Genomic DNA, 27,822 nt, shown 5'->3' on the forward strand with positions numbered 1-27,822 from the left:
CTGGGGAGCGTGGCCGGCCTGCAAACTACCACAGGCCCCTCGTTCAGGCCACCCCACAGCCCAAGGAAACCCCACCCTGATCCGGAACACCCTTCAGGGCAAACCAGCTAGCCCCCACCCGTGCACCAGGCCTCTGTTCCATCTTGTGTGTTGAAGTGATGGCAGATTGGCCATCACTCCAACACACAAGATGGCTGCACCCATGTGGTCAAAGATCCTGCCCCTATGTGGAAACAAGATGGCCAGCAGGGTAGGGCAGTTGGGAGGACCAGGCTTGCAAGGGAGGGCAGTTGAGAGGGACCAGGCCTGCAAGGGAGTGCAGTTGAAGGCAATCAACCCTGCAGGGAAGGGCAGTTAGGGGTGACCAGGCTGGCAGGAGAGGGAAGTTGGGGGCAAATGTGCTGGCAGGGGAGCAGTTAGACATCAATCAGGCTGGCACGGGAGTGGTTAGGGTGTGATCAGACTGGCAGGCCTAAGCAGTTAGGGGCAATCAGAAAGGTAGGCAGGCGAGCAGTTGGGAACCAGCAGTCCTGGATTGTGAGAGGGATGTCTGACTGCCTAATTCCATCAGGCAGTCAGACATCCCTCAAGGGGTCTCAGATTGGAGAGGGTGCAGGCTGGGCTGAGGAACAACCTCCCCCCCCCCCCCCCGCCCCTGTACATGAATTTTATGCACCAGGTCTCTAGTCATAATAATAAAGAGCTAATATGATAATGGTTGGGGCACTGTAACATGTAACAACTGATTGCAGGAGGCTGCCTGAGTGTGCAAGGGGGGCATTGCTCTGGAGACAGGGCGGAAGTGGGGAGGTGCCTAGAGGCAGGACCATCCCATGCTGGAGAGGGCGCCGGTGAGAGCCAATAGACCCCCCATCACCAGTCCTTGCTACCCAGTGCCCGCATTCAGAGCGTCCTACTGTCCACTGCCAGGGGAAGGAGCACAGCAGCAGGCGGAAGGCTTCCACGCTCTCCTCTGGCACCAGGACATCACTCTGGAGAAAGGGTGGAAGTGGGGAGGTGCCTGGCGTAGGAGGGACAAATCGGAGCGACTGGAGGGACCAAGAGTGGGGCTTGAAGCCACCAGAGAAGGCAGAGGGGTTGGGGGCACAGCCAGGCGCGCTGGAGCTCTGTGTGAAGAGGTTTAGGTGTGAGGCAGGCAGCGCCGCGCAGTTTCTTCAGCTGGGCTCCTAGTTTGTACATAAAAACAGACTCTTGCCTGGCCAGGTGGCTCAGCTGATTGAAGTGTCTGTCGCCTAAACACCAAAAGGTTGAGGGTTCAATCCTCAGTCAGGATGAGTGTGGAGGCAATGGATTAATATTTCTCTCTCTCTCTCTCTCTCTCTCTCTCTCTCTCTCTCTCTCTCATAAAAAAAATTAATAAACATATCCTCTGGTGACAACAACAAAACAACAAATCCTTTTGAACTTAGCAAACTCTTCTTTTTTTCCTTTAAAAAAGTCTTTTAAGTTGTTATTGGCTAGATTTAATATACTGAAACATTATATTAAAATAATACATTTGTATACACTTCACCTTTTGGAGTCAGACATAACTAGGACCTGAACTCCAAATCTGCTTTTATTTATACATATTATACTGGGCAAGTAATTACGTAGCTGGGTCTCTCAGTTCACCATCTATAATCTGGGATTAAAAATAAACCTCAGCCGAAACCGGTTTGGCTCAGTGGATAGAGCGTCGGCCTGCGGACTGAAGGTTCCCGGGTTCGATTCTGGTCAAGGGCATGTACCTTGGTTGCGGGCACATCCCCAATAGGGGGTGTGCAAGAGGCAGCTGATCGATGATTCTCTCTCATCGATGTTTCTAACTCTCTATCTCTCTCTCTTCCTCTCTGTAAAAAATCAATAAAATATATTTAAAAAAAAAATAAACCTCAAACGCTGTCCTGTGTGCTCAATGGTTAGTGCTTTAACCTTCACACCAAAGGGTCATGGGTTCCATTTCCAGTCAAGGGCATGTGCCTGGATTCTAGGTTCGATCCCTGCCCCAGTCAGGGTGAGTGTGGGAGACCACTCATTGATATGTCTCTCTGATATTAATGTTTCTTCTCTCTTTTTTTCTCTTTCCTTCTCCCTCCCTTCCACTCTCTCTGAAAATCAATGGCAAAATATCCTCAAGTGATATGTGTATATACACACACACACACATATATATAAAATAAATATGTGTATATACACACATACACACACACATATATAAAATAAAATAAACTTCATGCTATGAAATAATAATTTAGTGGTAATGTTTGGCTGGGCCTCAGTTTCACCATCAATAATCTGGGATTAAAAATAAACCTCAAATTATGAGTGAAATGAGAATTTAACTGTAATGTTTGTCACTTAGTAAGCCTCAGTAAACATTCTCCAGACTACCCCCCGCCCAACACACACACACACACACACACACGATTTTCACAAACAGTAAATTTCCCTTCATATCCTTCCTCCTTGTGGCCTCACCTTCAGTACTCCTCTGTCTTTTTTGGAGGTAATATCCTCTCCCTGTTCGGCAACAGCTGCTGCTGGGTTTTCTCCATTGTTTTTGGCACCTTCATCAGTAGTCATTGTCTTTTATAAGTTGAAAACCTGCTGAGGAGAAACATATTTTAGGAAAAATATCATTTCCTTGTGCATCATAAAATGCTCCCAGGAACTGAGCATTTATGACCTGACCTAAGATTTACTTAGGGGCAATAAGGTTAAACACTGAAAATAAAAACAAACAAAAACACAAAAAACGTTACTATGAGCACGTGTTGATGTCATAAGGCATGTAAATAAAACATCATCCAAGTCTTCAGTTTCCCATCGCTCTGGTCCCAAATTAGACAGCAATATAAAGTATGTTTGGTAGTGATTATATTCCTTAACATAATTACATTTTGAGAACCAGTGCTTTCAGAACTTTGAAAACATCCTTTTCCTACAGCCATATTCTTGACAGAATTAAGAATTATCAAGTGATCTGATAAGAGAAATTTCAATTTAATCATTATTGTAAATAATCAGGCTTTGGAAGCTGACAGATCCCAGTGCGAGTCCTAGCTCCAGCAATATCTGTTTGGTACTTGCAAACATACTTAATGTCACACTGAGCTTCAGTTTCACATCTGTAAAATGGACAAAGTACATTGCTCATACAGTTACTGTGAGACATTAATAAGATGATGTATGTTAAGAGATTAGCACTGATTTGCAGGGCAAATCAATGTTACCAAAGGCTAATTAATAGATGAAACAGCCCTAACCGGTTTGGCTCAGTGAATAGAGCATTGGCCTGTGGACTGAAGGGTCCCAGGTTCAATTCTGGTCAAAGGCATGTACCTTGATTGCGGGCACATCCCCAGTAGGGGGTGTGCAGGAGGCAGCTGGTTGGTTTCTCTGTCATCGCTGTTTCTAATTCTCTATCCTCTCCCTTCCTCTCTGTAAGAAATCAATAAAATATATATATTTAAAAATAGATGAAACAAAGCACACCTCACTAGGTACTGCCATGATTAATTCCATACTGCTCTCCTGGTTGAGCAGGGAAAGCCAAGAACTAGTCACTCCTATAGCTATTCCATAATAGGCTTAATGATGCACGGCTTTCTAAAGTCACCTGCTGGATCTTCTTGCCTACACAGTCAAAAAGAGCTATTTTACACTTGTGAAAATGTCTCAAGACAACTAAAACTATATTGTAGTATTTTAACTCATTTCCAATTGACCTAAATTTATTTCAGTGTCAACAAAGACACAAATCAAATTTTGCTGTCCCCAAAATCGCAGAGAGAACACCAAAAACCTGGGGCTAACCCCTTTTTGCTTTATCTCTAGAACAGTTTATGCCAAATACAAAAGATCCAAAATGCGTGGCTCAGAATAAGGGAAAGGCCAGAACAAAGCACTCTCATACAGACGACAACAAAAATTAACCCTTTGCACTCCGAACCATTCTGGGCATTGACTATCAGCTACTTGACGCTACTTTGCGAAACGTGCGTTGAATTAACTCAATTCCCCGTAATCACTAATAAACTGCAATGTCCCCTGAGAGGGGACATCTGAGTGATATGCTAGAATTCCAATGTCCCCTGAGAGGGAACAGCGGGGTGCAAAGGGTTAAGTATCTGGTTGCATGGGAAGCTTGGCTAGATAATTAGGAAAAGTAGATGAACAAGGCTGAATCCCAGCGAATAGAAACCTTCCCCTTAGAGCAGACTTCTGTGATGCACAGAAACTTGTAGAAAGCACATCAAAAACAAAAAGTAAAATCTTTTAACTATTTTGAAGGTCATGGATTACATCCCTGGAAAAATACATACACAAGGGGGGTAGGCTGGGAGAAGGGGAGGAGCTGCTGCTTCACAGATCCAACAACAGAACCCCAAGAGAAACCCTGAATCAAATCAATAAGCAAATTAAAACCACCAGGTGAAATGTTATTAGGGAACAGGACAGTCCCATGTCTCAAAGCATGTACCTACAGCTGACTTATTAAAAAAAAGGAAAAAGCACTTTGCAATATAGTGATCTAACAGATGTACCCTTAATCCAAGTGATCTACATCATGACCAAGCTCTGCATCACCAATAAAACCACAAACTGATGTCACTGTGCCTCTGACATGAAGTAATGAAAAGCATACATGTAGTAGTATGCTTTTGACATGAAGTAATGAAAAGCCTCCTGACATGAAGTAATGAAAAGCATACATGTAGTAGTCCTACCAAAAATGCTTAACCTGAAACTAACCAAGAAAAAAAAATAAAATTAGGTTGTCAAACATTCTACAAGACAACTGGCATAGACTCCTAATAATGTTAATGTCATACAAGACCAAAAAACTAATAAACAAACAAACAAAAGGGGGGAGGAACTGCTCTAGTTTAAAGGAGACTAAAAAGACAAAACAAACTCAATGTGTGGTCCTTGGCTGGATCCTGGATTAGGGGACAAAAGTTATTAAAGTACATTTGGGGAAGAATTAGAAAAATTTGTAAAAACAGACCGTATATTATGTTATTATTATTGTATAATGTTAGCTTTCTAGAATGTGATACAGTACTGTGGTCTTATGCAAAACGACATCCTCATTCTTCGGAGACATATGCTGAAGTATTTAGGGTGAGCTGTCACAGGAAGTCTGCCATTTAATAGTACTTTCCAATCGTTTAAGAAAAAGCATGTGCAAATATTGCAAAAAACAAAACCAAGCATCGAGAAAGCATGTCTACAGTACATCCAAAGGCAATTTTTTTCTTTTGAATGTTCATCATTTGGATCAGCTCAATTTTTAAATGAAAATACTGTCAATCAAAAAGAACACAACATTTTATTTTGGGTCATAACCCTGACCTTTGGAAATAATGGCTTTCTAAAGTTCAAATAAATATAAAAATTATATAAGCTGATTTGCTCTTCACTCTCGGCTTTAACACTTCAAGGGATACAAGTATTCTTCATAATCTCAGAGAACAGTTCTGAGTAAAACGGAATCCATATGAAGAGGGGTAGAATGAGTAATTAAAATGCAAAGATAAAACAACTTTTGAAAACATATAAATCTGGAAGAATAAAGAAATAAACTGAACTTCCCAGTATTTCTCTTTAATTCCAGTTATGCCATTTGGGATATAAATTTTTATAAGCAAACAAAACAAATTATATTTTTAAAAAACCTTTTTCTTTGATATAGTGTTATATATTTTTTTCATATAACAGGACCTGAGTGGCTTAGTTAATTGGAGCGCTATACTGTACACGAAAAGGTTGTGGTTTGATTCCTGGTCAGGGCACATACTTAGGTTGCAGGTTCAATTCCCAGTCAGGGCATGTGTGGGAGGCAGCCAGTCAATGTTTCTCTCTCACATTGACGTTTATCTCTCTCCTTCCTTTAAGACTAACTTGAGAAAAGAAAGAAAAAAGGCAATAAAAACAAATGATTCCTAAAAACCTGTAAGACACATATACTTCTTTAGAAGTACTCCCCCCCCCTTTTTTTTTCTCCTAAGAGAGCCTTTTCTAATCTAGGTTTATTCTGGATTTAAAATCACTATGTAGCCACGGATATTAATCTGTGATTAATATGATCGCTGTTCTGAACTGCCAAAGGGGAGAAATTGCAACTCAGTTCAGCAGAGAGGAACGCACAGTTCCTTCTGTTATGGACATGCCAGATAAGCACGTACTCTCCAATGTGCCAGTCAGCCAACACCTGAGATATAACAGAAAAATGAGAATACGCTTAAAATTTCATCAACAGTACACTGAAAGCATTAGTTAACATAATTAAATCGTCATGTTCCCCCCAAATGAAAAGTCACTTTAAAGCTTTATCCATTAATTTCCCGTGTATATTATTTACTATATTGCTCTCTTTGTTAAAATATCAGTCGGCATCTTGTACTATACTGTCCTCACAAGAGAGTTTTCACAAAAAAGAATACAGGAACTGGCTACTGTGTTAGAAGCATAGAAAATCACAGCACCATTCTAAGTACCACAGATGTCTGGGCCATATAGCCTTTCAGATTCTTACAACTAAAACACACACACAAAAGAACACAAGAAGAAGTTATACCTAGTGCTTGGGAGTGAATGCAATACAAGTGCATCCTAATTTTGAGAATATCCATGTAAGGATGAACTGGAAGGCCCTCATTTACTTTTAATACCAGACATCTCTCAACCATTTAAGTCTAGTAACACAGTAGTGACAGTCAAGAGTTATCTATTTGTAGACAAGACATATGTACACAAAAGAGATAAGTATGCACGCAGAGGAAACCAGACCAAATATAAAGACAGACAATCCAACTACAATATATAAAACTGCACACTATTTATATTTATCTACTTTCCTCCACACTGAGGTGGGAATGAGGAGATGAACAATCCTCCTATACATGCTCATCTTTTTTCTCCTTTAAAAAGAAACCTTTGAGAAGATATACAAATAGCTAATGAGCACGTGAAAAGACACTCAAAATCATTAGTTATAAGAAAAATGCACATCAAAATCACCATGAGATACCATACCCATTAGCATGGCTATTACCAAAGAAGGGAAAATGACAAGTGCTGGTGAGGATGTAGAGAAATTGGAACCCTCATGCTGGTGGAAATGTCAATGGCACAGCCTCTATGGAAAAATGTGGTAGTACCTCAAAATGTCAAACAGAATTACCATATAATCCATCCATTGTGCTCCTAGGTTTATGCCCAAAAGAAGTGAAAGCAGCCCTGGCTCGGTGGCTCAGTTGGTTGGAGCATTGTCCTGTACACCAAAAAGGTTGTGGGTTTAGTCCCTGGCTGGGGCAGTTAGATATGAGATGCAACCAATGGATGTCTGTCTGTCTCCCGCCCGCCTTCTTCTCTCTAAGAAGTCAATAACATATCCTCAGGTGAAGATTAAAAAAAAATAGTAATAAAAAAGAATCGAGTAACCAACTCAGGGGGAAAGAACTCTATAGGAAGGAGACATTTGAGTTGAAAGTTGAAAGATAAGGGGGCATTCACTTATTCATTCAGCAAATATCTACCGAGCATCAACTGTGTGTCAGGTAGTATTCTAGGCAATGGAGATGCATTGTAAACAACAAAACGATTTCTATTTCCGTGGAACTTACTTAAATTTTTATAAGAGTGAAGACAGTAGGAGTGAGTCTCTACTGCTTGTTCATGTTTTTTTTAATTAAAACAATTAATTTCTACCTGTGTCACAGAGGAATTAACTTGGGTTGATTCCCTAGGGCCAAACAGTTTGATTCCAAGTCTGATGATGCTTTTTTTTTTTTTTTTTTAATATATTTTATTGATTTTTTTACAGAGAGGAAGGGAGAGAGAGAGAGAGCTAGAAACGTCGATGAGAGAGGAACATCGACCAGCTGCCTCCTGCACACCTCCCACCGGGGATGTGCCCGCAACCAACGTACATGCCCCTGACCGGAATCGAACCCGGGACCCTTCAGTCCGCAGACCAACGCTCTACCACTGAGCCAAACCGGTTTTGGCTCTGATGATGATTTCTAAGAACAAGCCAGCAAGGTAACATATGACAAAGATCTGTAGACTGTATATACTAGGTGTACCGGTTACTAATGTGGATTTTCTGTTCAATAGATGGAGTTACACATATGTTGATATATATGCAATTTTGGTGTTTTGATAGAAAGCTTTATAACTTCATATGTCAAATTTGCAGAAGGTATTAATATCATAGATATTTATACACTTAAAAATGTCAAATTTCATGCCAAAAAAACATTTGTGGAAAGTTATAATTCATTACTTTATTTTGAAGAAAAGTGCTGCTGAATACTTCGGGAAGCTTATGGTGAACACGCTTCATCTCAAGATGAACACTGCTTTAAACGCTTTAAAAGTGATGATTTCGATGTGCAAGACAAAGAACGTCCAGGTCAACCAAAAAAGTTTGAGGAACAACAATTACAAGCATTATTGGATGAAGATGTCAAACTAAAAAACAACTTGCAGAAAGATTAAACATTGCTCAGCAAACAATTTTCAATAGTTTACAAGCAATGGGAAAGATTTTAAAGGAAGGAAAATGGTGCCTCATCAACTGAACAAAAGACAAATGGAAAACAGAAAAGTCATCAGTAAAATGTTGCTTCAACAGCACAAATTGTGACTGGTGATGAAAAGTGGATTTTGAGAATCCCAAATGCACAAAATCATGGGTTGATCCAGGTCAACCATCAACAGCAACTGCCAGGCCAAATCGCTTTGGAAATCGATCGTTTAGTGGATCAGGAACGTGTGGTGTATTATGAGTTTCTAAAACCAGGCAAAATCGTTAATACTGATTGCTACCAACAACAAATAATCAATTTGAACCATGCTTTCATTATGAAACGACCAGAATGTGCCAGAAAACATGGCAAAGTAATTTTGCTTCATGATGACACACCATCACACATTTCAAACCCAGTTAAAGACACGTTAAAAGATCCTGCCTGGGAAGTATTAACCCACCCGCCGTATTCACCAGACCTTGCTCCTTCAGATCACCACTTGTTCTGATCGATGGCACACACACTTTCTGAGCAGCACTTCAAAACATATGAAGAAGTGGAAAATTGGGTCTCTGAATGGTTTTCCCTCAAAACATGGAAAGTTCTATTAGGATGGTATCCACAAATTACCTGAAAGATGTAGAAATGTGTAGCTAGCGATAAACATTACTTTAAATAAAGCACTTGATGTTTCTCTTGAAATTATCATGTTTTCTCTGATTACAAAATCTGCATTATTAACTGGTACACCTGGTATAGGTAGAGAATGTATCCTATTCATTTTTGTACCCCAACAACCTAGTATAAATGAATGATATACAACAGACACTTAAGAAACAATGGAATGAATTGTGATTTTCAAAAGCAGTCAATATAAAAATGGCAAAATGCCAGGCACTATGAGCAATCAGTGCTAAAATATCATATTACCAGTGGACTATATTCCTTCTCTAAATCTACTTTGAAAAATCTAATCTGGAGAATTACACAGTACCTGAATGTTCAACTATAAAAATAATATTCTGTTCTAATCAGGAGTGGTAACTAAGAAACTCTCGCACAGTTAATGTATCTCAGAAGTGCACTAAAAGTACATGTCTATGCATACATACATGTAGCAGATTTATCTTATTATTTGTTTGACATTAACATGGGCAGTCAAGAACAGAGGACCACACCTAGCTATCAATCCCTGAACACGGCAGTCCCCCCTTAAAAATAGTTTTGCTTTCTACGGTTTGTTACCCACAGTCAACTGTGATCTGAAAATAGTAAATGGAAAATTTCAGAAACAAATAATTCATAGGTTTTAAATTTCACACCGTTTTGAGTAATGTGATGAAATCTCCCATAATCCCTTTTCATCCAGCCTGGGAACTGAATCTTCCCTTTGTACAGCAGGTCCACATTGTATATGCTTCCCATTCGTTACTTAGTAGCCATCTCTGTTATCAGATTGACTGCCATGGTATCGCAGTCCCTGTGTTCAAATATACTTCTTTTACTTAATAATGGCCCCAAAGCACAATACAGCAATGCTGGCAATTCGGATATGCCAAAGAGAAGTCTTAAAGTGCTTCCTTTAAGTGAAAAGACTTGAGAGAGAGACCACATTCACATAGCTTCCTTTTTTTTTGTCAGATGGATAATGTGCATAAGTTGTACATCTCACACAAAAGTGTGAACACCCAATCATCATGCTTATGAACTACAAAAGATCATATTCACCTAACTTTTATCACAGTATATTGTTATAATTATTCTATTTTATTATTACTGTTGTTAATCTCTTATTGTGCCTAATTTACAAATTAAATGTTATCATAGGTATATATGAATAGGAAAAACATAAGTCTACAAGTATGCAGGGTTTGGTATTATTTGTAGTTTCAGGCATTATATTGTACATTAACTAGCAACTGGAGGAAGAGATGGTTCAGAGAGCTGGAATGCAGAAGTAACTAACTTAGCATAAAGATTCCATATAACATTGCATCCTCTTATAATACTGTCTCATTAAAGCACTGTAATATAAATTAAGCAAATTTAAAGCATGTCTTCACTATGTTTCCCAAGCTCCATTATATGTCTAAGAGAAAAACTGTGCAAGAATATCATTTTGGGTCTGGAAACAAACCCTTAGCCACTTCAATCCCTATCGCAGAAGTTAAGTATGAAGGACGGGAGGAGGACTGGGACTGAGGAAAAGGAAGAGAGTGCTGCTCTCACGCTTGGTGACCAGACCCTCTGTCTGAGAACAGTGGGTGTTCCATTACAGAAGAGACTTAGAATTTGGGGAGAGGTCTGGGGACAAGTGAAATCTATTCAGCTATAACAGATTCTAGGCAGGAAGAAATAAACAAGATTTATTTATGTTTCCTACCATCTCCCAAACTCCTCCAATTTCAGTTGGTACCTTCCTCTGTATGAAAACCTAGTTACTGACCAGTTAAGTTTGTTAACATGACTGACTCCACCTATTTCAGGTTAGGCTCTTAGGGCCTGCAAAGGTGACAAGTTAATCTTGTAAATTAATTCTATCAGCTAGAAAAAGATTCGTCTATCTCACTAAGTAAACACCCTCTTGAAGTGACTCATATATTCCACAGTTCCAGAACAAATTTCTAATTAAAGGGTGTATGTGGTAGAACACTAAAACATGCCTGAATATAAACTCAGATCTATTAGTAATTAGCTATGGAATCTTTGACCCTCGTTCAGTTTCTCCAACTGTATATTTCAGGGGGTAGGCTAGAATGATATTTAAGGCTTACTCCAATGCTAATATTTTCTATTTAGAATTACTTTTAAATTAGTAAATAGATATTTTACTTTATGGGGAAATGAAGTTTGAAAAGTAGAAGGGAAAACAACTCTCAAGGAATGGAAAAAGTTATTTTGGTATTAGAGTTTACTTTCCATTGCAACCCTTTGGCAAACATTGCTAATTCTGAGCTTTACCCCCTTAGATATTATACTGGTCTTCTATAGCTGCCATAACAAATTACCACACACTTAATGGCCTAAATAATACAGAGTTAATGTCTTACACTTCTGGAGGTCAGAAGTCAGGAATGGACCTTACTGGGCTAAGAGCAAGGTGAGGCCTTGAGAGGGAATCTATTTCCTTTCCTTTCCCGGATTCCAGAGGCCACCCAAATTCCTCAGGGCCCTATTTCTCTATTTTCAAAGCCAGCAATATTGCACCTCACTGAACACTCTTCTATAGTCACATCTGCCCAGACGCCAACATGGCATCAGTCGTACCAGTGAAGAAGAAACTCACAGATGTCAAATTAGGGGAGCTACCAGGCTGATACTAATGTGGGATTTTACCCCTAACATTGCTGGAAAGTTTCAGGAGCTTTTCAAAGAGGTTACTACCAATATCATAAAAGTATGTCAATGTGAAGAAACGAAGCAACTTCCATGTTTTTCAGCTATTGTCGTTCTTACAAGGAACTCAAAACACCACGGGGACGAAAATACCACTGAAGAGGGCACAGTGTGGACTCCACAAGGACCATGAACTTTGCCAATGACCTCTTAATCCTTTCATATCCCAATTAACACCTAGTAAAAGATGACTTGCACTGGGGGAAAAAGAGTCTCTTTGTGATTATACCAGGCCCATTTGGATAATTCAGAATAACCTCATCTCAAAATATTTAACCTTAACCACAACTGCAAAGCCCCCTCTTCTCTGTAATATAACTAAACTATTAAAAATTCCAGTGAATTTCAGACATCTTTGAGGAGCCATTATTCTACCTACTGTAGATACCTAGTCATCCAATCAAGGTCTTAAGAATTGTTCCCAAGCCTAGAATTCTGTTGACTTACTCCGTTTTACAATTAGGGCTCTACAACGTTCTTTGCTTTCTCTCCCTTTATTTATTTACTAGGAGCCTGGTGCACGAAATTTGTGCATTGGTGGTGGGGGGGTCCCCTCAGCCCAGCCTGCCGCCCCCTCTCACAGACTGGGAGTCTTCTGCTCGAGGCGACCAGGCTGACCAGGGAAAGGCGCCAGCCCCATCACCCTGCTGCTGCAGTCACTGCCAGCCAAGCTGCCAAGGTGTTTTCATCAACATGGACTCCAGTCCCTTCAACAAGAAAAAATGGCAACTTTCTTTAGGCATTTTCAAGATGTGTCTTTCATAGGATATGACATTTCTTTCACTCTTTTTTATCCTCACCTAAGGATATGTTTCCATTGATTTTTTAGCGAGTGTGGAAGAGAGAGGGAGAGACAGAGAGAAACATCAATGTGAGAGGGACACCTTAACTGGTTGACTCCTGCATGAGCCCTGACATGGCCCCCAGCCAGGGGGGAGCCCTGTAACCTAGGTATATGCCCTTGATCAGAATCAAACCCAGACCCTGCAGTCAGCAGGCCAAGGCTCTATCCACTGAGCCAAACTGGATAGGGCAGGATATGACATTTCTTAGCCCCTCCAGTAGTGGACCTTCATTTTTTTCCTCCAAGAGTGTGGTTGAAAAACCCTAGATCACCTTCTTGGATTCTTATAATGCAAGTTACCAAGAATACTGCAAGTGGCAGCGGACAGGGGATTTAGCCAGTGAATGGTCAGAAAAGGTGTTTATGTTCGAACTGGTTTGGCTCAGTGGGTAGAGCGTTGGCCTGCAGACTGAAGGGTCCCAGGTTTGATTCCTGTTAAGGGCATGTACCTTGGTTGGGGAAACATCCCCAGTGGGGAGTGTGCAGGAGGCAGCTGAATGATGTTTTCCTCTCATTGATGTTTCTGACTGTCTATCCCTCTCTCCGCCTCTCTGTAAATATATATATATATATATATATATATATATATATATATATATATAAATTTTTTTTCAATTTATTATTATTATTTTTTTAAGAAGCCCTAACCAGTCTGGCTCAGTGGATAGAGCATTGGACTGCAGACTCAGGGTCCTGGGTTTGATTCAGGTCAGGGACATGTACCTTGGTGCAGGCACATCCCTGGGAGTGTGCAGGAGGCAGCTGACTGATGTTTCTCTCTCATCAATGTTTCTGGCTCTCTCTCCTTCTCCCTTTCTCTCTGTAAAAAACCAATAAAATATATTAAAAAATAATTTAAAAAAATAAAAAATGTGTTTCATCTGCAGCTCATGCACAGAGGACCCCCTGTGTTGTGCCCACTGGGCTAGGGGCATGTCCCCACCATCCGGAGGGGGCAGACCCCTGAGACCGGCAGCCAGCCCCGCGTTGTGGGCGCTGGGCTTGGGGGCGGTGAAGACCCCGGGCCGTGCATGCAGCGGTCGCTGGGTCTCCACACGCCCCCCCAGAGGGGGGCTTGGTGTCTGTGCCCATAGGTCCAGAGTGTCTGGGGTGTTCTGGTACCCCGGCCACTCAGGGCTTACGTGTGGGCCTACATACTAGGAGTGGCCTGGGTTTCGAGGATGTTCCCAGGACCCAGGCCGCTCAGTGCCTGCATAAGCAAATTAGCCACCATCTTTGTGATGTTAATTTGCATACTCACTCCTGGTTAGCTGGTAAGCACAGCGAAGGTATAGTCACTTTACATGTTTCTCCTTTATTGTATAGAACCAGAGGCCCGATGCACAAAATCCATGCAAGAACAGGCCTTACTTCCCCAGCCGCCAGCAATGGCTTCCCTCCGGCCGCCCACAGGCACCCAGGACCTGGGCTCCACTTTCAGCCCCGGCTTCAACTGGAAGATCGTCCGAAGCATGTCTGGCCTAATTAGTATATTTTGCTATTATTATAGATCATCCAGTTGAGTAACAGCATTCTAACATACAATAAAATTATACCTTACATTTGGTATTTATCATTCTGAAAATTCCTTCAGATTTTCAGAAAGCCCAAACTGGAACACTCATTAAGTTTGTCAACCTTATCTAATAAAGAGGGAATATGCAAATTGACCATCACAAAAATGTTGGTGCCCACAGTGGAGGTAGGGTTTCCATAACACAAGATGGCTGCACCCACATGAGGCTGCGTAGCACTGGGCCGGGGCAGGGGACCTGAGTCTGCGTCCCCCACCCGGTGGGGCTTGACAGGAGACTTCAGGCCGTGCCCCCAACCTGGTGTCAGGCCAGGGCACCTCAGGCCACCACCCCAGCCTGGCAGGGCTTGACAGGGGACCTCAGGTCACGTCCCCTACCTCAATGCCAGGCCGGGGTACCTGCGGCCGCAACCCCCCACCTGGTGGGGCTTGACAGAGGACCCAGTGCTCGGCCGGAGGACTTGAGGGTGCACTGGGGGACCTCAGGCTGAGCCCTCCCCCAAGCAGGGCTAGACAGGGGTAGAGTCAGCTGGGTCTGGATCTTGCCCAATGGGAGTGGGGTCAGCTGGGGGTGGGTATCGCACAATTTTGAGGCACTGCGGGTGGGCAGTGGCTCGACTCTGAGTTCCAAAGTGCACCCCAGACCCTGACAGGAGAAAGATTTTTATATACATTTTACTAATTTTCTTTCATCTCTGACACTTCTATTATAAAGAAAGGGCAAATAGCAGTATTAAAATATTTCCTCTAATTAATCTCCGTTTAATGTGCACAAATTTCATGCACTGGGCCACTAGTCTATAATAACAAAAGCATAATATGCTCATTAGACCAGATGTCCTTCTGGAAGAAGCCAGGGCTGCGAGGGAAACCCAGGTCCTGGATGCCTGCCGGCAGCACGAAGCCCGGGTCCCGGGTGCCAGAAGGAAGCCAGTGCCGGCAGCTGGGGGAAGGAAGGCCTACTCTTGCACAAATTTCATGCATCAGGCTTCTAGTTTTGTAACAAGCTCAAATTTTAGATAAACTTGGTATACACGATACATGTTTTCCCATCTCATCAAATTTAATCACTGGAAAAGTATTTAAAAAATTATTCTGAGTCCCTTACAACATAATTCCAAAACTTGAACAGCATGTTATAAATGCTGAATACACATGAATATTTTTATAGATTTAGTGGCTTATCCTAGTATATAAAAACCCTGGGTCGTAACAACCAGTAATGATCAAGGCTCGACCAACCAGAAGTTAGTCCTGCAGTCAGCACTGGATTGCCATGGCAACCCAGTGCTGAGACTGCTTCAGCTGCAAATGCGAGCCTCAGCACTGACTGCTAAGGGGGCTGTGAATCAGAGCTAGAGGCCTGAGGAGAGAACCAGGAAATGATCTGTTGCCTCTGTGGCAGCTTTTGATTAGCACTTGCTTCTCTCTTTCTCTCCCAGTCTGGCCAGCAGCTGCACCTCCATTTCTCTCCAGGCCTCCACTGGGTCTGCTGATCAGCTCCACCTTTCTGATCAGGCCCCATCGATAGGCCCAAAGATGCTGACTGGCATAGGAACTGACCAATCAGAACCAAATATGGGTGCTGTGAAGAACCAATGGCTGCATAGGAGGCGGAGCTTTTGACGCTGACTTAGAAACTGACCAAACAGAACCATATCTGGGTGCTGTGGGAAGCCAATAGCTGCCTAGGAAGCAGACCTTTTTTTAAAAAAAATTTAATAGGCACAGGTAAACACCTACCCGCAGCCGCACACAACAATTTCAATAAAATACAACTAAAATATAAAATGGACATTACCCAGAACTACAGGAAAGTCGACTGACTGGAAATTCTACAATGAGAAGGAGAAAACCAGAAGGAAGAGCCGAGGAGCTGTAAAAGCCTAAGGTACGGAGACACACGGGGCACGCGGAGAGGATGGAGCCAGAGAGGAAGGGCGGCTGAGTGGCTGGCTGGAGTTCCCTAGAGGGAAGGAGATAAAAGCTCCGACTGTGCTGGGCCCCAGTTCCGAATGCTCTGAACCCCAGTTCTAGGCCAGACCCCGGGGACCCAGGCTCATCCAGAGGGAGCTGGGCTGTAAGGTGGAACCTCGGGGAAGCGGCGAAAGGAGGTCCCGGAGGCACGCACATTGCATGCAGAGAAGGGACGGTCGGCTGTGCCGCGGGATTGCCCTGGTGGGAAGGAGACTGGGGCTCCAGACTGCTCTGAACGCCACCTCCAACTCCACTTCCAACTGAACTGAACCCCAATACCGGGCTCATTGGGGGAGAGCCTAGACTGTTTGGCAGCAGGCGAAAATCGAGGGCACCTTTCTCTCAGAGGTGCTTGCAACGAGTACTAAAGGACCCTGGGGAACACAGACTCAGGAGCCTCATAGGGCGGGGCTGACGGAAGCCAAGGCCATAGGCTCCACCCTGAAACCCCGCCCCATCAGGGAAGCTGTGAAAATGCCGAGACATCGAAATAGATCACAAATGAAAGAAATGGAGGACAAAAAGTGACTGGATATAGAGTTCAAATCTACGCTTATAAGGTTTTTAAGAATTTCCTAGAAAAGGTCAATAGGACCTATGAGGATATGAAAAGGGATCAACTAGAATTAAGGAATCAACAAGAAATAAGGGATCAACAAGAAATAAAAAATACACTGTCTGAAATAAAAAAATATTGCTGAGACCGGTTTGGCTCAATGGATAGAGCGTCAGCTTGGGGACTGAAGGGACTCGGGTTCGATTCTGGTCAAGGGCATGTACCTTGGTTGCGGGCATATCCCCAGTAGGGGGTGTGCAAGAGGCAGCTGATTGATGACTCTCTCTCATCGATGTTTCTAGCTTTCTATCTCTCTCCCTTCCTCTCTGTACAAAATCAATAAAATATATTAAAAAAAAAAAAAAGAAGAATGAGATAGACACATTTCCTGCTCTCAGTAAGCTTACATTTAAAAATATATATATATATTATACAGACTCTTAAAAACAGAATGGAAGATCGTAAGAATCAAGTCAAAGAGTTGGAACATAAAGAGCCAGAAGACACCCCTCCGCAGAAGCTAGAAGGCAAGAGAATCCAGAAAATTGAAGATAATGTAAGAAAACTCTGGGACAACTATAAGCAAACCAACATCAGAATTATGGGGGTCCCAGAAGAAGAGAGAGAGCAAGATACCGAAAACATACTGAAAGAAATAGTGACAGAAAACTTCCCCCACCTGGTGAAAGAATTAGACTTACAAGTCCAGGAAGCGCACAGAACTCCAAACAAAAGGAATCCAAAGAGGACCACACCAAGACAAATCATAATTAAAATCCCAAGAGCAAAAGACAAAGAGAGAATATTAAAAGCAGCAAGAGCAAAGAAGGTAGTTACCTATAAAAGAGCACCTATACGACTGTCAGCTGATTTCTCAACAGAAACCATGCAGGCCAGACGGGAATGGCAAGAAATATTCAAGGTGATGAATAGTAAGAACATACAGCCAAAGATAATCTATCCAGCAAAGCTATCACTCAGAATCGAAGGTCAGATAAAGAGCTTCACTAATAAAAAAAAGCTAAAGGAGTTCATTACCACCAAACCAGAATTATATGAATTGCTGAAGGGGGTTCTTTCAGAAGAGAAAGTAAATAAAGATAAAAATTATGAACAACAAATATATAACTATCAACAAGTGAATCTAAAAACCAAGGAAATTAAAAAAAAAATCTGATGAACAATATTAACTGGTGAATATAATAGAATCAGAGGTATGGAAGGGGAGTGAACTGACGATTCTTGGGGAAAAGGGGAGAGGGGGATGTGGGAAGAGACTGAACATAAACTGTGCACCTATGGATGAGGACAATGGGGAGTGGGGAAAGGGCAGAGGGTGGGGTGGGAACCTGGTGGAGGAGAGCAATGGAAGGTGTTAAAAAAAAAGGAACATTTGTAATAATATGAACAATAAAAATTTATTTTAAAAAATTTAATAAGTCTTTATTGTTTAGATTATTACAATTGTTTCTTCTTTCCCCCTCCATAGCTCCACTACACCCGGTTCCCACCCCACCCTGTGCCCTTACCTCCCCCACACTGTCATCATCCATAGGTGTAAGATTTTTGTCCAGTATCTTCATGTACCCCCTACACTCTTTCCCCCCTGAGAATTATCAATCCACTCCCATTCTATGCCTCTGATTCTATTGTATTCACCAGTTTATTCTCTCAGATTTTTTCCCTTAATTTTTAAATTATCTGTGTACATATCTTACCATTGCCTCCCCCTTCCATACATACCCTCCCTCCCCAAAGTTTTGTGTCCATTGGTTGTACTTATATGCATCTATACAAGTCCTTCGGTTGATCTCTTATCTCCCCCAGATCTCCCTATCCTCCCCACTGTAATTTGACAGTCTAAATGTTGCTTTACTGTCTCTATATCTATTGGTTCATCAGTTTATAATGTTCTTTATTATCCATAAATGAGTGAGGTCATGTGGTGTTTCTCTTTCATTGACTGGCTTATTTCACTCAGCATGATGTTCTCCAGTTCCATCCAGGTTGCTGCAAATGATGAGAATTCCTTCTTTGTTATGGCAGCATAGTATTCCATTGTGTAGATGTACCATAGTTTTTTGATCCAATCATCTGCTGACGGGCACCTACCATGTTTCTCCGAAAATAAGACTTAGCGCATGGAAAAATAAGACATCCCCTGAAAATAAGACCTAGAGCATCTTTGAGAGCAAAAATTAATATAAGACACTGTCTTATTTTCAGGGAAACAGGGTAGGCTGTTTCCAAATCCTAGCTATTGTAGATTCTTAATTCACTTGATTTTTAGATTCACTTGTTGATAGATATGTATTTGTTGTTCATTGTTTTACTTTGGTCTTCTTCTTCCTCTTCTTAAAGAATACCTTTCAGCATTTCATTCAATATTGGTTTGGTGGTGGTGAACTTCTTTAGCTTTTTCTTATCTGTGAAGCTCTTTAGCTGACCTTCAATTCTGAATGATAGCTTTGCTGGGTAGAGTACTCTTGGTTGTAGGTTCTTGCTATTCATCACTTTGACTGTTTCTTGCCACTCCAGTCTGGCCTGCATAGTTTCTGTTGTACCTCCCTTGTAGGTACCCTATTTTCCGGCATATAAGACAACCCACTAATTTTACAGTTAAAGCATAGGTTTAGGCCTATATTCGCTGTATAAGACTACCCCCCACTTCAAAGAAAAGACTTACTTTGCTGTCAAGATCTGCAGGTAATTTTTGTGCAATTTTGGTCCTTTGCCCCCGATTTTCGGTTGACTTTTTTTTCGTTTCAAAAGTCATCTTATACGCCGGGAAATACGGTAATTAACTGTTTTTCTCTTGCTGCTTTTAATATTGTCTTTTGCCCTTGGCATTTTAATTATGATGTGTCTTGGTGTGGTCCTCTTTGGATTCCTTTTGTTTGGGGTTCTTTGCGCTTCCTGGGCTTGTATGTCTATTTCTTTCATCAGGAGGGGAAGTTTTTGGTCATTACTTCTTCAAATAGGTTTACAGTATCTTGCTCTCTCTCTCTCTTCTTCTTCTGGCATGCCCATAATTCAGATGTTGGCACACTTGAAGTTGTCCAATAGGCTTCTTACACTATCTTCAAATTTTTGGATTCTTTTCTTTTTTTGCTTTCCTGGTTGAGTGTTTTTTGCTTTATTTCAAATCTTTGACTGGATTCTTGCATTCCTCTAGTCTGCTGCTGGGTGTCTGTATAATATTTTTTAATTTCAGTCAGTGTATGTTTAATTTCTAGTTGGTACTTTTTCATATCGAGAGTCTCGATAAATTTATCGGCTTTTTCTATGAAATTCTTGAAAAATCTTACAACCGTGGTTTTGAACTCTATATCCAGTCATTTGTTTTCCTTCATTTCTTTCATTTGTGATCTGTTTGTCTCCTCATTTTCGCTGCTTCCCTGAGTTGGTAGGGTGGCTTTCTATGCTAGGTGTCCTATATGACCCAGTGGGTCGGTCTCCCAGTTACCTAAGGTAGACCCTCTTGGTGTACCCCTTTATGGACTGTGTGTACAACACTGTTGTAGTTAAGTCTTAATTGTTGTTGGTATCACTTGGAGGAATTGATCTCCAGGCCAATTGGCTGTGAGGATCCAGTATGTCTATAATGGAAGAACTGCTGTGCTGGAGACACGTTTATGGTGCAGGACTCGTTTCAGTGGGGCTTTGGTGCTCACTGAGTCTGTCTCTTGAATGTGTCACTATGGATGTGAGGAGTTGAAATTTGGTGTCTCACACTGACTACTAGATACTCTAGCTTCTGATCTCCAATGGGGTTCAGGTCAGCTACTGTCTGAGGCCACCCAACAGGAATGACTGAGAACTACAGTTTTCTCCACTTTGCTTGGGGTTTGGAGGTTTTGGAGCTGTCTGACCAGAGCTGCAGTTGTTAGATTAAGCTTCGATAGGACAGGCCTATATGCAAAAGTCACTGCGTGGAGCTTGGGTGGGTTTGTAGATTGTGTGGGGCGGGGTCTCAGGGAGTCAGTAGGGTAGGGCGTGGCAAATAGCGATGGCTACCAGTCAGCCGTCTCTGCATTTCTGAATTTCAAGTTCCCGCGTCCCATGCCCCCAGCACAGTAAACAATGATTGCTAGGCGCACCTCTATAAGAAAGTCACCCTCGCCAAGACTGGTTTGGCTCAATGGATAGAGCGTCGGCTTGGGGACTGAAGGGACCCAGGTTCGATTCCGGTCAAGGGCATGTACCTTGGCTGCGGGCATATCCCCAGTAGGGGGTGTGCAAGAGGCAGCTGATCAATGACTCTCTCTCATCGATGTTTCTAGCTCTCTAGCTCTCCCTTCCTCTCTGTACAAAATCAATAAAATATATTTAAAAAAAAAAAAAGAAAAAAGAAAGTCACCCTCACTTTCCAACCTAATGGCAGATAGTCCATCTTCTCTCCATAGGAGTTTGGGTCCTCAGCATCTCCCCAGAAACTGGATTTCAGAGTAATTGGGAGCTCGTCTCCCTCTGGTTTGAAAAAAGCAGCCAGTCACCCTCCGCCAGCCTGATTCACGTGCCACTGTACCTCAGCTTTTCAGTGCCTGTGTACATCTCAATGCTCTTTTCTCTTTCCTTCTAGTTGTAGAACTTCCACTCAGCCAACTTTCCCGTGGTACTGGTTGGGAGACGTTTTGTCTTTTAGTTGTAGTTTTGAAATTGTTGTGTGAGGCAGCAGTGTAGGTGTTTATCTATGCTGCCAACTTAGTTTCTCGCAGACCGCGCTTTTGATGCTGACTGGCATTGAAACTGACCAATCAGAACCAAATCTGGGTGCTGTGGGGAGCTAATGGCTGCCTAGGAGGCGGAGCTTTTGATGCTGACTGGCATAGAAACCAACCAATCAGAACCAAATTGGCCAGCAGAGGAGGATAGTTAGAGGAGAAATCAGGCCAGCAGGGGAGGACGGTTTAGAGTAGGGGTGTCGAACTCAATCAGAGAAGGGGCCAAAATCTAAAATCCAGCCTAAATCGCGGGCCGAATGGTTTACTGAACAGTCATAAACTGACAATGTCATAAACTGACAGCGAAGTGCAGTGATGACAGCGCGGTGCGGGCCACATTGCAAGGCCTGGCGGGCTGGATTTGGCCCGCGGGCCTTGTGTTTGACACATGTGGTTTAGAGCAATCAGGCCAGCAAGGGAGGGCAGTTGTGGGCAACCAGGCCGGCAGGGGAGGCAGTTAGGGGCGAACAGGCAGGCAGGCAGGTGAGCAGGTAGGAGCCAGCGGTCCCAGATTGTGAGAGGGATGTTCTCAATTGTAGAGGGTGCAGGCTGGTCTGAGGGGGACCTCCCTCCCCCGTGTGTACGAATTTCGTGCACCAGGCCTCTAGTACATAACATAATAAACTATACATAAAGTATATGATTTGGTAAGTTTTGACAGATGTATGTATATCCATAAAGCTATCACTATTAAGATAAAGAATATATCTGTCACCCACAAAAGTTTCCTGTGTTCCTTTATAATTCATCCCTCACCAGCTCATCTTTCCAAGCAACCACTGATCTGCTTTCTGAATAGTTGTATTTTACAGAATTTCATATAAAGGAATCATGTCTTTTTCCCTGTGGCTCCTCTTCTATGGTAAATTATATTGAAAATCAAATACATTGTTGAGTATTCATTCCTTTTTATTGTTGAGTACTATTCCATTGCATGAAGATAATGCCAAGTTTGCCTATCGATGCACATTTTGAATATTTACCAACCGATACATTTTTAATTTCTGTCTATTACAAATAAAACTGCTGTGAATATTTAGGTACAAATCTTTATGTGGTCCTATACATCTTTATGTGGAATAAATGCCTAGAGTGAAATGGCTAAGTTACAGGATACGTGTACATTTTAAGTCTTTAAGAAAGTACCAAATTGCCAAAACCGGTTTGGCTCAGTGGATGGAGTCGGCCGCTGATTGAAAGATCCCAGGTTCAATTCAGGTCAAGGGCATATACTTGGTTGGGGGCACATCCCCAGTTGGGGGGTGGGGGTGTGTGTGTGCAGGAGGCAGCTGGTTGATGTTTCCCTCTCATCAATGTTTCTAGCTCTCTGTCCCTCTCTCTGTAAAAAATCAATAAAATATATTATAAAAAAAGAAAAAAGAAAAAAGTACCAAATTGTTTTCCAAAGTGGTTGTACCATTGTGCATTCTCACTAGAAGTAGAGGAGTTTCCGTTGCTCCTCATCCCCACCAGCATTTGATACTGTAAGCCTTTTGAACAGAAGACATTCTAACACATATGTAGATGTATCATTGTGGTTTTAAACTGCATTTCCCTAATGACAAATGATGTTGACCATCTTTTCACGTACTTATTTGCCAACCATATAGCTTCTTTGATGAAGGGTCTATTCAAATCTTTTGCTATTTTTTATTGGGCTATTTTCTTTTTTCTTAAATATATCTTTATTGATTTTGGACAGGAAGGAAGAGGAAGATAGAGATACAAACATCAATGATGAAAGAGAATCATTGATTGGCTGTCTCCTGCATATCCCACACGAGAGATCAAGCCCACAACTTGGGCATATTTCCAAATCAGGAGTCAAACAGTGACTTCCGGGTTCATAGGTGAACACTCAACCACTCAGCCATGCCAGCTGGACACTAGGTGGTTTTTTTAAATTACTGTTTTTTCAGATCTTCTTATACAATATATCCTGAATAGAAACATTTGAGAATATTTTCTCCCATTCTATGGCTTAACCTGTTAGTCTCTTAATGGTGGCTTTCAAAGACATATTGCTAATATTGATATAGCCCAATTTATCTTTTTTCTTTTACAAATCATGTTTTTGGTGTTATACTTTAAAAATTGTTACCTAACCCAAAGTCACAAATATTTTCTTATAGAAATTTTATAGACTTGAGTTTTATATTTAGATCTATGATCAATTTTGAATTAACTTTTACATATAATGCCAAGATATAGATTAAGGTATCAATTTATAGGGTGTTTTTTTGTATGAATATCAAATTGTTCTACCACTATTTGTTGAAAAAACTTTCTCCCACTTAATTGTAATGTCATCATACTCAAAATTAATTGACCATATTTATTTCTGGACTCTTCTGTTCCATGGATATATGTTTATCTTTATACCAATACCAATGTTTTAATTATCGTAGATATAATAAGTTTTAAAAACCAGATACTATTAAGTCCTCTCTGTTCTTAATCAAAACTGTTTTGGCTATTCCAGGTTCTTTGCATTTCCACAGAGATTTTAAAACCAGCATGCCACTTTCTACAAATAGCCAGCTGGGATTCTGACTAGGATTGTACTGAGTCTGTATCTTTAGAGCAGCAGTCACCAACCTTTCGGACCTCACGGACCACTGGTTGGCAATTGCTACTTTAGAGAAAATTGACAATAATGTGTCTTCCAATCCTTGAACACCTATCCCTTCATTTAGGTTTTCCTTAATTTCTCTAAGTAATATTTTATAGCTTCCTGTGTATAATTCTTACATGATTTTATGAAATGTATCCTTAAGTATTGAATATTTTTATTTTGTTCATTTGATAGTATATAGAAATGTAATAATTTCCACTGTGGCAGCCATTGAGCAGCAGCCATGGCTCTGCACTACCCCATGGCTATGGGCCTCAACAAGGGTCACTAGGTGACCAATAACGTGAGCAAGCTGAGGTAGTCACTGCCATGGGTGCCTCACCAAGCACACCAAGTTCATGCAGGACATTATCTGAGAGGTGTGCGGCTTTGCCTCCTATGAGCAGCATGTCCTTAAGAGTAAGGACAAGAGGGCCCTAAAATTCATCAAGCAAACGGTGGGGACACACATCTATGTCAAGGGAAAGAGAAAAGAGCTGAGCAATGTCCTTGTAATCATGAGGAAGACAGCAAGCAAGAAGGACTGAGCCCCATCCCCTGATAATAAAATCTGTCCACAAAAGAAAAAGGAAATATAATTGACTCTTCTATTGGGTCTAGTAATAATTAATGTCGTTTTCCAACATTCGTTTAAAATCTTGCTTGGCGTTGACTTGGATTGACATAACCTTCAAACACGTGGTATCTACAGAACGTGTGAAGTGCAATTAACAAGTTTTGCTTGAAAAAGTTTGTGTTTGGTTTGGTTTTTGTTGCAAAACTAGGGCTAAGAAGATGGCGGATGAAGAGCATATTCGGCACTGCATGCTTTACGAGTTCCAATTAGGAAGAAAAGCAAGTGAGGCTGCAAAAAACATCTGTAGTGCTCTTGGTCAAGATGCAGTTAGCGCCAGAAAATGCCAGCGTTGGTTTGAGAAATTTCGCGAGGGAAATTTTTCGTTAGATGACAAGAGTGGTGGAGGTTGTGTGTCCAATTTTGATCAAGAAGCTCTTCAAGCTCTTTTGGTGCAAAATCCTCAAATTACCCAACAAGAGCTTGCGACAACTTTAAATTGTTCACAAAAAAACAATTTCCAATCAATTGCGTACACTTGGCAAAGTCCAAAAGTTTGGAAAATGGGTTCCTCATGAGTTGACTGACAACAACCGTAATCAAAGAGTCACAATTTGCAGTTCGCTCCTCTCTCGTCAAAACCGTTTGCCGTTTTTAGAGCAAATTGTTACCAGAGATGAAGAATGGGTGCTGTATGTTAATTTGAAAAGGCGGCCTCAATGGTTGGACAAAAATGAGGCTCCGCAGCCCACGCCAAAACCTGACTTGCATGTGATAAAAGTGATGTTGTGTGTTTGGTGGAATTTTAAAGGAATTCTTCATTATGAACTTTTACCATCTAACCAAACCATTACAAGTGCAGTGTATAGTGCCCAATTGGAAAGGTTAGCCCAAGCTTTAAGAGAAAAAGAACCCGCGCTGATTAATCGGAAGGGCGTAATTCTTCACGATAACGCACGACCACATACTGCAAGAATCACTGCTGAAAAACTGCGCCAGTTGGAATGGGAAGTTCTCCCTCAACCTGCATATTCTCCTGATATTGCCCCTTCCGATTACCATTTGTTTCGTTCTTTGCAAAACTTTCTTCTTGGAAAAAAATTTAATAATGAAGAATGCCTCAAAAATGCATTGACCGAATTTTTTGCATCAAAATCACAAGAATTTTACAACAGAGGGATTAAAATGCTTCCTGAGCGTTGGGCACAAGTAGTAGAAAACAACGGCAACTATATTGTTGATTAAATTTTGTTGTATTGTTTAAATAAATTCGATTTTAAAAAGTATTAGAAAACGACATCAATTATTACTAGACCTAATACATTGATATTGTATGCTGCAACTTTGCTGAGTGCACTTAATTGTTCTAGTCACTTTTAAAAAGTAATTATAGATAACCACATCATCTGTGAATAGAGTTTTACTTCTTCCCCTCCAATCTGGATGCCTTTTACTTATTTTTCTTATTTTACTGCACTGGCTAGAAACTCCAGTACAATACTGATTAGAAGTGGTGACAGGTGGACATCTTCCCTTGTTCCTGATCTGAGACAAAAGGATTGTTTTTCAACATTAAATATGATTTCAGATATTGGATTTTCATAATATTCTTTATTGGGATGAGGAAGTTCCCTTCTACTTCTAATTTGTTGAAACTTTTCATCAGCAAAGAATGTTGAATTTTGTTAAATGCTTTTTCTGCACTTACTAAGTAGATTATTAGGTGTACCGGATAATAATGTGGATATTTTTTTCAATAGATAGAGTTACACATATGTTGATATATATGTGCTTTGATATGAATGCTATTTTGTTGTATTGACAGAAAGCTTTATAACTTCATATGTCAAATTTGCAGAAGGTATTAATATCATAGATATTTATACACTTAAAAATGTCAAATTTCATGCCAAAAAAACATTTGTGGAAAGTTATAATTCATTACTTTATTTCGGAGAAAAGTGCTGCTGAATACTTCAGGAAGTTTATGGTGAACATGCTTCATCTCAAGATGAACGCTGCTTTAAACGCTTTAAAAGTGATGATTTCTATGTGAAAGACAAAGAACGTCCAGGTCAACCAAAAAAGTTTGAGGAACAACAATTACAAGCATTATTGGATGAAGATGTCAAACTAAAAAACAACTTGCAGAAAGATTAAACATTGCTCAGCAAACAATTTTCAATCGTTTACAAGCAATGGGAAAGATTTTAAAGGAAGGAAAATAGTGCCTCATCAATTGAACAAAAGACAAATGGAAAACAGAAAAGTCATCAGTAAAATGTTGCTTCAACAGCACAAATTGTGACTGGTGATAAAAAGTGGATTTTGAGAATCCCAAATGCACAAAATCATGGGTTAATCCAGGTCAACCATCAACAGCAACTGCCAGGCCAAATCGCTTCAGAAAAAAGACAATGCTCACCGAAACCGGTATGGCTCAGTGGATAGAGCGTCAGCCTGTGGACTGAAAGGTCCCGGGTTCGATTCTGGTCAAGGGCATGTACCTTGGTTGCGGGCACATCCCCAGTAGGGGGTGTGCAAGAGGCAGCTGATCAATGATTCTCTCTCATTCTCTCTCATCCATGTTTCTAACTTTCTATCCCTCTCTCTTCCTCTCTGCAAAAAATCAATAAAATATATTAAAAAAAAAAAAAAAAAGACAATGCTCTGCATTTGGTGGGATCAGAAAGGTGTGGTGTATTATAAGCTTCTAACACCAGGCAAAATCGTTAATACTAATTGCTACCAACAAAAAACAGTCAATTTGAACCATGCTTTCATTATAAAATGACCAGAATGTGCCAGAAGACATGGCAAAGTAATTTTGCTTCATGATGACACACCATCACACATTTCAAAGCCAGTTAAAGACACGTTAAAAGATCCTGCCTGGGAAGTATTAACCCACCCAATGTATTCACCAGACTTGCTCCTTCAGATCACCGCTTGTTCTGATCGATGGCACACACACTTTCTGAGCAGCACTTCAAAACATATGAAGAAGTGGAAAATTGGGTCTCTGAATGGTTTTCCCTCAAAACATGAAAAGTTCTATTA

The 27,822-nt window shown here is 41.2% G+C and overlaps 1 protein-coding gene across 9 annotated transcripts in view; it reads right to left on the reverse strand.

Moving 5' to 3' along the window:
* Nucleotides 1-27,822, reverse strand: part of FKBP5 (FKBP prolyl isomerase 5) — a 127,076-nt gene that overhangs the window by 61,113 nt on the left and 38,141 nt on the right. For 6 of the 9 annotated variants that reach the window (XM_084890033.1, XM_084890040.1, XM_084890041.1 and 3 more), the window contains one exon: nucleotides 2,482-2,607. In XM_084890033.1, the coding sequence (XP_084746159.1) occupies nucleotides 2,482-2,586 (105 nt within the window). In that variant the 5' untranslated portion in view covers nucleotides 2,587-2,607. Of the gene's footprint in view, nucleotides 1-2,481; nucleotides 2,611-27,822 lie in introns of all 9 variants that reach the window. The other 3 variants (XM_084890036.1, XM_084890043.1, XM_084890039.1) reach the window with 1 other exon arrangement.

Source organism: Pipistrellus hanaki (genome assembly GCF_964339955.1).
Source record: "Pipistrellus hanaki genome assembly, chromosome: 7".
Taxonomy (NCBI): Eukaryota; Metazoa; Chordata; class Mammalia; order Chiroptera; family Vespertilionidae; genus Pipistrellus; species Pipistrellus hanaki.